Source organism: Tupaia chinensis, unplaced genomic scaffold (assembly GCF_000334495.1).
Source record: "Tupaia chinensis unplaced genomic scaffold, TupChi_1.0 Scaffold149501_1, whole genome shotgun sequence".
Taxonomy (NCBI): Eukaryota; Metazoa; Chordata; class Mammalia; order Scandentia; family Tupaiidae; genus Tupaia; species Tupaia belangeri.
The window spans coordinates 363,269-372,856 of NW_006209345.1; the positions used below are offsets into that span (position 1 = coordinate 363,269).

Here is a 9,588-nt window from a genome sequence, read left to right on the forward strand (position 1 = left end):
ATCCAGTGAGTGGGCCAGCAGGTGGCATGGTGGTTAAGATGCTGGACTCCCACAAGGCTGATTCAGAATCCTGGACTGACAGCTTGCTTTCTCTTTCACGTGCCTTGTAGCAAATTTAAAAACTAATAATAGGGGACCAGCAGATGGCATAATGATTATGTCACCAGACTCCTATATGGCCACCACGGTTCCAGTCCTAGACCCGGTGGCTTGAAACTCACGCTTGGCACGTGTCTGTGGGTGCCCAAAATCCCCAGAGGTGGATGGAGGAGAAGAGACTGCAGTGTGGCTATCTCCCCTGGGAGGGTGATTTCTCTCTGTCACTCTGTCTCTCCTGTGAGTGCACCTGCCCTATAGCAAAAATTTCTCTTAAATTAATAGTAATGATAAATAAATAAATCATTTTTTTAAATATCCATTGAGGAAATTTGACCTATTTTTGGCTTCTTGGTTCTGTTCTATATTTGTCTCCATCAACCAGTGGTTGTACCAGCATTCCTCCCAGCAATGCACAAGAGTTCCAATTTCTCCGGTCAATCTATGTTTTAAAAAAAGAAGGCCGAGGCAAAGCAAGGAAAGCAAAAGATTTCATTTGGGCTGGGGTTAGGATGAGCGCCCAGATATCACAAAATCCAAGTTTCCCTGGAAAATGTGCACCAACATATTACACACTGGGCATGTGTGCATGTGTGCATGTGTGCATGTGTGTGTGTGTGTGTGTGTGTGTGTGTCTGTGAGCCCAAAATCCCAATTTTTTTTAAAAGATGGAGGAGGAGGGGTTGCAGCATGATTATTAATTCTTTTCTTTCTGTCTTTCTCTCTGGCCAGTGCATACACCCTCTGGCAAATTTTTTTTAAAAAAAGAGAGAGAGAAAGGGGCCTGTAGGTGGCATGGTAGCTAAGGCACTGGACTCTCATGTGGTTGACTGCAGTTTGAGTCCTGGACCTGGTGGCTTATCTTCTCACTTTCACTAAATAAATAAAATAAAAACAAAAAAGAGAAAAGGTGTACAGATTTATTTTAATTTCTACATGTGCCTGTGGTCACTGTATAAAGTATGGCTCCAGGAAAGTCAGTGACTGAAGGTTTATGTGGTACAAGACAGAAGAGGTTTGGCCATGAAAGGTTGGGGTGGGGGCCAGCAGGTGGCATGGTGGTTAAGGTGCGGGACTGCCACATGGTCTACTGTGGTTCAAGTTCTAGGAAAGTGCTTTATCATTTTCCTTCTCTTTGGTGAGCACACATGCCCTATACCTAGTTTAAAATAAAAACAACAATAATAAAATTAATAAAAATATTTAAAATTTTAAAAAATTAAATAATTTTTAAAACAAAAAAACAAAAAAAAAGAAAGGGTAGTGGTGGGGATAAGAGAAAGACTGGGACAGATGTCGTCCAGCGAATCCCTTCTTCCTGTGCTGAGAAAGGTAAGAAAGAAAGGTAAGAAAGCCTGGTGGCATTGGCAGCTGACTTTACTGATGTCAATTTCTTTCGTGAAAGATTAGCAAGTTAGTATTTTTAAAGATTTTATTTTATTTATTGTCATTATTTTATCTTATTTTTTGAAGTTAACCAGAGAGAGATAGAGAAGGAAAGTAAGAAAGCAAGCTGCCAGGTCCGGGACTTGAACCACGGTCTGCAATGTGGGAGTCAGCTGCCTTAGCCACCATGCCACCTGCTGGCCATGCAAGTTGATTCTTGTGTCTGTAGCCCTCTGAATACCCTTAAAGTATGCCAAAGAAGCATATTTTAGGGTGGTACATATTCATCCCCACACCTCAACCTTAGGATCCTCCTGCTTAGCCTCCGTGTAGCTGGTACTATGGGCACCTGCCTCTGCACCTGGCATGACCTATCTTTAAATCAGGTTGTTTCTTTTGTTTTTAAGTTGTAAGAGTTTTACTTAATTCTGCTCATCAATTCCTTCTTGGATAAACATTTTCCCTGTCTTATGACTGTCTTTTTATCCTATTGATAGTGTCCTGTGATGTACAAAAATTGTTGATTATTTTAAAGGTTTTTGCCATAGGGCATACATGCTCTCCAGAGGAAGACAGTGACAGTGAGAGCAAAAGTGAGAAATCACTCGCCGTGGTGATGGCCAAACCATAACCCCTTCTCCATTCTCCTGGGATTTTGGGCATGCACACACACATGCCTGACATGATTTTCAAGTCACCAGGTCCAGGTCTGGAACTGCTGTTGGCCATGTGGGAGTCTAGTGCCTTAACCATTATGCCACCTGCTGGTTCCCCAAAATTCCTAATTTTGATTAAGTCCAGTTCATATATTTTTTTCTTTTTTTTTTTGGAGAGATTTTCACTATAGGGCGCGTGCGCTCGCCAGACAGACAGAGAGAGACATTAGAGACAGAAAGCGAGAAATCACCCCCCAGGGGGGATGGTCACACCGCAATCCCTTCTCCTCCATTCTCCTCTCGGGATCTTGGGCACGCACGCCCACGCGCCCGGCGTGAGTTTTAAGCCACCGGGTCCAGGACGCGAACCGTGGTCGACCACGTGGGAGTCCAGTGACATAGCCATTACGCTAACTGCTGGTTCCCCATATATTTTTTTCTTTCACTAAGCATTGTGCCCATGTAGGAGAGGCAAATTCTGTTGTTATTGTTTGTTTGTACATGATCATAAACTACTGGTATATGCTAAAAGTTGAGGTTGCTGAAAATCAAAAATTCTGATCAATATGGATATATGTAATTCTGTTAATACATCCAAGTTTACAAGCTTAATAGCTCCTCTGGAAAATGTGAGATTTCCCAAGGAGGAGTAGGAAAAGATAAGCATGGATAGTTAATAAACCTGGGCCTTTGTATCGGGAAACAAAGCTAGGGAACGCCTGTCCAGGAATGAAGCAGGGTAGGAGTCTCAAGGAATGGGGTGGGACAAGTTGAGGCTAGAGCTCCTGGCTGCCTTCTCCCTCCCTGCCTTCTTGTACGCCTTCCATTTCTCTTAGGCCTCTGCCCCTCTGGACTCTCCCCTTAGTTAAACGATCAAGAGGGTTAGCCAGAAAAATTAGAATTTAGATTAAGACTGCACTCTCCAGCTAAGGCAGATGCCGTGTAAAACCTGTAAACTGGGCTCTGCCCTCTTGGCAATACTCAGCTGCTCTTTGCAGGATCTATTGGAACTCGGGTTCCCTTCTTAGTGTAGGATCTCTCAGAGATCAGAACAGATATAAAAAAAAGTTCGCAGATAACTCAGAAAAGTGTTATAACAAATTGGCAAGGCATCTTAACTTTTGATTTGACTCCCACTTAAATGGCACCCAGTAGTCACTGGTAATCCTGAAGGCTAGAATTCCTCTGAGGGCAGGATCTGGAAACAGCGCAGATCAGAGCCTCTGGAAGAAAATGTTTCCAATGCGGGCAGCCAGGGCACTAGACAGTGCCCGTAACTGGGATCCCCACTGGGGCCTTGTCTCCAGTGTAGAGCTGGTCACTAGAGATGGAATGTGCGTGGTTCTGAAATTGAGCTCAGGACTTCTAAAGCCCATGCTGGCCCATGAAATTAAGAACTGATGGGGCCCAAGGCCCCAGTGGCTCCCCTTGGACTTCTGGCATTCTCCCTAGATAAGCCTCAGGTAACTCTTAAAGGGACTAAAATAATTAAGGTTTCTTTTTTATTTTAAGAATTATTTTATTTACTATTATTTATTGTCATTATTTTAATTTTATTTTTTTGAAGCTGAACAGAGAAAGAGAGAGAAGGAAAGTGAGTAAGCAAGCTCCCAGGTCTGGGTTGAACCATGGTCAGCCATGTGGTAGTCCAGCCACCACGCCACCTGCAGGCCCCAATAATTAAGGTTTCTTTAAATAATTTCTGTCTAAATCAGAGGTTAAGGTTATTTTCTAAAAGTATATTCATTAAAAAAAAAAAAAAGAAAGAAAAGAAAAGAAAAGCAAGGAAAAATAACAAGCTAGTTGGCTGACCATGTAGCAAAAAAGACAGTTATGAAACCTAGCCAGGGGAGACACCTGTACCAGCAACGAGGGTCCTGTTGTTGCCAGAGCTCCTCACCCTGTGCGAACATGTAACCTGCGTCAGGAACAACACCCAGCAGAGGCCAAGCCGGCCCACTGCGGTCCAGGCTATTAGGAACCGCCCCTCACAAGGACCTAGAAGTGGCCTTTACTAAGTCGATCCCTGCCGAGGCTACCAACATCTGTTGGTTCTAGTCTGTACCTATTTGGGCTGAATTAAGGCATTCCCCACCAGAACAGAAAAGGCTCTGAAAGTAGCCAGGGCATTGCTCAGGGAAATTCAACAGACCTGCCTTTGTCTCTGGAATCACACAGACAGCTAAGATTTGGGGAGCAAACGGAAGCTTAGTACTGCCTATAGATCCAAGGGTTTAAGGAAAGTTGAGCACATGAATTGGACTGTTAAGATCAGGCTAGCTTGGGACCAGCAGTTAGCGTAATGGCTATGTCGCTGGACTCCCACGTAGTCGACCGTGGTTTGTGTCCTGGACCCGGTGGCTTAAAATTCACGCCGAGCACGTGTGCGTGTGTGCCCAAGATCCCGAGAGGAGAATGGAGGAGAAGGGATTGCAGCGTGGCCATCCCCCTGGAGGATGACTTCTCACTTTCTATCTCTCTGTCTCTGTCTGTCTGGCAAACACACGCGCCCTATAGCAAAAACCTCTCAAAAACAAAAAAAACCCAAACAAACAAAAAAGACAAGATCAGGCTAGCTAAATTATGCCAGGAATCAGGAACAGGATGGTTAGACTCGTTACCTTAGGCTCACTTCCAGCTCCACTGCAGTCCTAGATGATTGACTACTCTCCTTTTGAAATTATTTGAGATTTGGGGGCAGGTTGGCCACCCTGCCCTTGTTATTTCTTTCTTAAAGAATTATTATTATTATTATTAATCTTCAATTTGACGAGAGAGACAGAGCGAGAGGGAGAGTTAGAGGCAAGCCACCAGGTTCAGGACTAGAACCATCGTCCGCCATGTGGGAGTCCAGCACTTTACCATGCCACCTCCTGGCCCCTTCCCTTGTCATTTCTAAACTGAAAGGAGACCTTTGATAAATGAGAGAGCTCAACCTATCCTGCCACTTGCAAGCTCTGGAGCATGCTCTTCAGCACATAGTGCAACATGGCATGGCCATTCTGGGTGTCACGTCGATGCTTAGGGTATGGAAAACATTGGGAGAAATCTCTCATGCCCGGTGATTTAGCCTTTAGACAAAATGAGATTAGCTAATGTAGGGCTAGCTTGGTTTCGCTTGTCTTTAAAGGAAAACACCTTAAACAAATAGCCTTATTTTTCATAAGAAACTCTAAACTAAATGGTTAAACAAAAATGAAGTAAATATAAATGGAGGAAATGTTTGTAATTGAACTTGTCAGTTAAGTTAACTAATATTAAGAAAATGCTTAAATGATTTTTCTAAATATTACAACATTAGTTGTTAAGTAGAATTTTACGTGTATATACTTGGGCGTCTTGTTTTATGTAGTAGAAAGAAGCTCAATATCATTGAATCTGTAAGCAACTGTGTTGTAAAACTACTAGAACAGCTAGAAAAGAGGAGCCCCTGGAGCTAGCCTGGATGGGGCTTCACATGGTTGCGCTGCTTACGCCTACTGCTGTTAGAGTTACCCTGTGGATCTGTGACGCCGGAGCCAAGAGGGCTCCTCCACAGCCCCACCAGGGCCGTGGTCTGTAAACATAAGTAGGGAAGGCTGTCTGGATGATACTTCGGAGACAAGGGAGCAACAGCCCTACTCTAGTCACTCCAGAGGCTGACTAGTCTTCACACAGTGGAAGGTGGGGGAACCTATGACCCTGCTTTGGTCAGTCTGGAAGCTGACCGATCTATGCACGGCAGAAGGCTGAGGATACATCTCCCCAGGAAAGCATGCACGAGTTGCCCTGAGTGCTCCCAGACCATTTGTAATAACCCCTTAATCATAACCCTCTTTGTTGTCATGGCTTTGGTTTTTGCTATAGGTCTAGCTGTCACAGGTCCAACTGATTGGGAATGGGACAGAAAGCTCCTGCCAGCATTTTCCTATCTGTCGCGTGTGGGAAGTCTCACTACAATTCCATGCCTTTAGGTCCCGACAGGCCCTGAGCCATGTGGAGTGTTCTTTTATGTCTCCTGAGCAGCTGGAAAGAAATTCGTAAACTGGGCCATTCAGGTCATTCTTCTGCTCCTCGGGTTACACATTGCTGCAGGTGTCGGGACTGGAGTTGGGGGGCATAGGCACCTCAGCCACGTATTACCATAAAATGACCCAAGAACTAGCAGATGGAATCGAGCAGGTGGACCAAACCATGATAGCTCTTCTAGATCAACTGAACTCTTTAGCTGAGGTTGTCTTACAAAACAGGCGGGGTTGGGACCAGCAGTTGGCATAATGGCTATGTCGCTGGACTCCCATGTAGTTGACCACAGTTCAAGTCTCAGACCTGGTGGCTGGGCGTGGGTGCGTGCGTGCCCCAGATCCTGAGAGGAGAATGGAGGAGAAGGAATTGTGGCGTGGCCGTCCTCCCGGGGGGTGATTTTTCATATTCCGTCTTTCTGGCAAGTGCACGTGCGCTGTAGCAAAAACCTCTCAACAAAACAAAACTAACAGGTGGGGGCTAGATCTACTGATGGCAGAAAGGGGGGGCTCTGCCTGTCCCTCAGGGAAGAGTGCTGTTTCTACACCAGAAAGTCAGGCATTGTCAGGAATGTGGCCCAGCAGCTCCATGACCAGATGGCCAGGAAGAGAACGGTGCTGGTGCTGCTGGCTTCTGAGAAGGCTGAGCGGCCTCTGGCAGGGGGCTCTTGGCTCTTGCCCGTTAGGTTCCCTATTAACCGTGCTTCTCATTCTGACTTTTGGCCCTGGTTTACTCAGTCTCCTTACCCAATTCATCTCCTCTAGGAGGGAAGCCTCGATCAGATGCAGCTTACCTCGGATGTGCCGGGCACTGACCACCAGGGTGACTCTCCTTAACAGATGCTTGAGGAGGCTCAAAAACGGGGGAAACAATATGGATTCTATTCTGCGGGGAATTCTCCCCCCCAAATGCCTAATCGAATGCTATTCTGCTTCTGTAAACCATTTGCAACGCCCCGGGGCAAGTGCTGAATTATGCCCTCCCTGCAAGGGACTGAACCCAACAGCTGCATGCCGCAAGTATGGGCCCGAGTCAGCCCGACCAGACCCTTCTGAGCATAAGCAGCTGGGCCCAGCAGATGCAGACTATGGCCAGCAAGATCGACCCGAGTCAGTCCGAACCGAACTGTCCCTGTGCGCAAAGCCCCTCTCCCCCTCCCCTGCTACGTAAGCCCTCATAAACCTGATGTCATGCTTGTTCTTGGCCCAGAACTGGAGTGCGAACTCGGGTCTGCTGGCGTAATAAACCCGAGTTCTCCGACTCCCCGAGCGGTGCTTGGTTTCTCGGCAGTCTGTCTCTGCAACGGTGGCGTGACAGGCTGGTGGAGGGTGTCCCGCACCTTCACATGTGTGTGCACATGCTACCCATCATAAGTAAAAAAAGATGAGTGAGACGATTGAAGCTTCGGGAGCATTCTGAGCCACGGGAAGGAGTAGGGACTGGGGACTTCTGCAGGATGGGGGTGACTCCAGTGGAAGGTGAGGGAGCAAATAGGAATGAAAGCTGCCTTGTTACGGGGGTGAAAGTCTCTCAGGCAGTGAAATTGTCTGGAGCAGCCCTCGCCCTGACAGATACTTTATTCAGGTCGATTTCTTGTATAGATGCAAGAGGGCGACTTTTCAGAGCTATTTCTATGTCAGGAGCTATGCCAATGAAGGGTATTGGGGGCAGTGTGTTCTGGTACCTATAGTCTTTTTGGGGGCTAGTGTGTCCTGAGCCCTAACACCTTTTAAAAAAGAAATAGTGTCTTGTACTGTCTTCATGGAAGCACATTCATCTTTTATTTGTGAAAATGATCATCAGACATCTTTGGTTTTGGTTTTTTCTTTTTTCCTTTTATTGGTATCTCCCAGAGTTTTTCTCTCTTTTGTTTTCTGTTTGTTTTGATCCCACTCATTCATTCATAAATATGTGAAGATCCTTGGGGTTAGTTTCCACCCACCCCACCCCCCAAAAAACAGGCTCCTCCTGATGGGGACGGGCTTTGTCAACACCTTGATTTTAGCTCTGTGAGACCGGTCACCTGGCCTACAAAACTGTAAGATAATACTTGCTTTCTTTACCCACCCCACCCCCCAAAAAAAAAGGCTCCTCCTGAGGGGGACGGGCATGTATTAATAACAGACAGAATAACGCCCTCCAAGATGTCCACCCCATAATCTTAAAACTTGTAACAAGTCCCAGACCCAATCCAAACCCCAGACGTGTGGCTGTGAGAGCTGGCATGCCGGGACCATCAGATACGATGAAGAGGAAGGACTTTGTGATGGGGGCATGATCCTGGTGGGTGTTACTGTCTGCTCTTAATACATGCCCGTCCCCCTCGGGAAGGAGTGGGGACCAATGGAGGGAGTAGACCAGGGAGTCACGAGTTCTCTTAGAGAACTCGAGAGGTGGCAGCGGGAGAATGATTTGTCCTGCGGGTGCCACTGTGACAAAGGAGAGGGGCCACAGACATGGAAGGCAGTAGCGTCCTGAAGCTGGGAAAAGCCAGGAGTACTTTTTCCCCTGGAGCCTCCAGAAGGTGCCAGCTTTGTCAACACCTTGATTTTAGCTCTGTGAGACCGGTCACCTGACCTACGAAACTGTAAGATAATACTTGCTTTTTTTTTGTGTGTGTGTAAGGTTTGCTATAGGGTGCAAGCACTCACCCGAGAGAGGCAGAGAGGCAGAGAGAGAGAAAGTGAGAAAGTACCTCCCACGGGAGAGGACCATGACACAGGACCCTTCTCCACTCTCTGCTAGGATTTTGGGCACGGACACACACGTGCCTGGTGAGTTTTTTTTCAAGCCGATTGGCCAGTGGATCTGGGACTCAAACCGTGCAATTAACAACATAGGGTCCAGCTACTTTAATCACCATGCCACCTGTTTGTGTGTGTGTGTGTGTGTGTGCAGTTTGTTTTTTTAAAGTTTTTTTCCAGAGACATAGAGAGAAGGAAAAATTAAAAATCACCTCCCAGGAAGGATGACCACGCTGTAAACTCTCCTGCTCCGTTCTCCTCTCGCAGCGTTGTTTAAACCTCCTCCGAGTTTGTGGTAATTTACAGCAGCGGGCGCAAATTGCAGAAAACCAACGCAGGCACCAGGTGCAGTCGTTTCTTTCCCTGAGGGCAGTTTTTACAGAAAGCCAGCAGAGGGCAGCAGCCACCAACAAATGAAAACAGGCAGCTTAATTTCTGGATAGAAATTGGCGCAGGGGGCCAGCAGGTGGCAGTGGTTGCGGTGCTGGATTCCCACATGGACTGTGGCGGTTTGAGTGCCAAATCAGGTGACTTGAAAATCACACTTGGTGCAAATGCATGCATGCCCAAAATCCCGAGAGGAGACTGGAGAAGAGGGGGTTGCTGCATGACCATCCCTTCTGGGGAGTGATTTCTCACTTCCCCTCTCTCTGTCTCTGTCTCTCTCTAGCAAGCACAAGAGCCCTGTGGCAAAACCCTAAAAA

The 9,588-nt window shown here is 46.7% G+C and overlaps 1 protein-coding gene across 1 annotated transcript in view; it reads right to left on the bottom strand.

Annotated features, from left to right (window-relative positions):
* Positions 1 to 6,176: 6,176 nt before the first annotated feature.
* The window catches only part of ANO1 (anoctamin 1), a gene marked incomplete in the record, with an annotated part of 236,584 nt that continues 233,172 nt past the window's right edge, over positions 6,177 to 9,588 (bottom strand). The window contains 3 exon segments of the mRNA XM_014585285.2: positions 6,177 to 6,221; positions 6,887 to 6,971; positions 7,323 to 7,437. Of these exon segments, the coding sequence (XP_014440771.1) occupies positions 6,177 to 6,221; positions 6,887 to 6,971; positions 7,323 to 7,437 (245 nt within the window).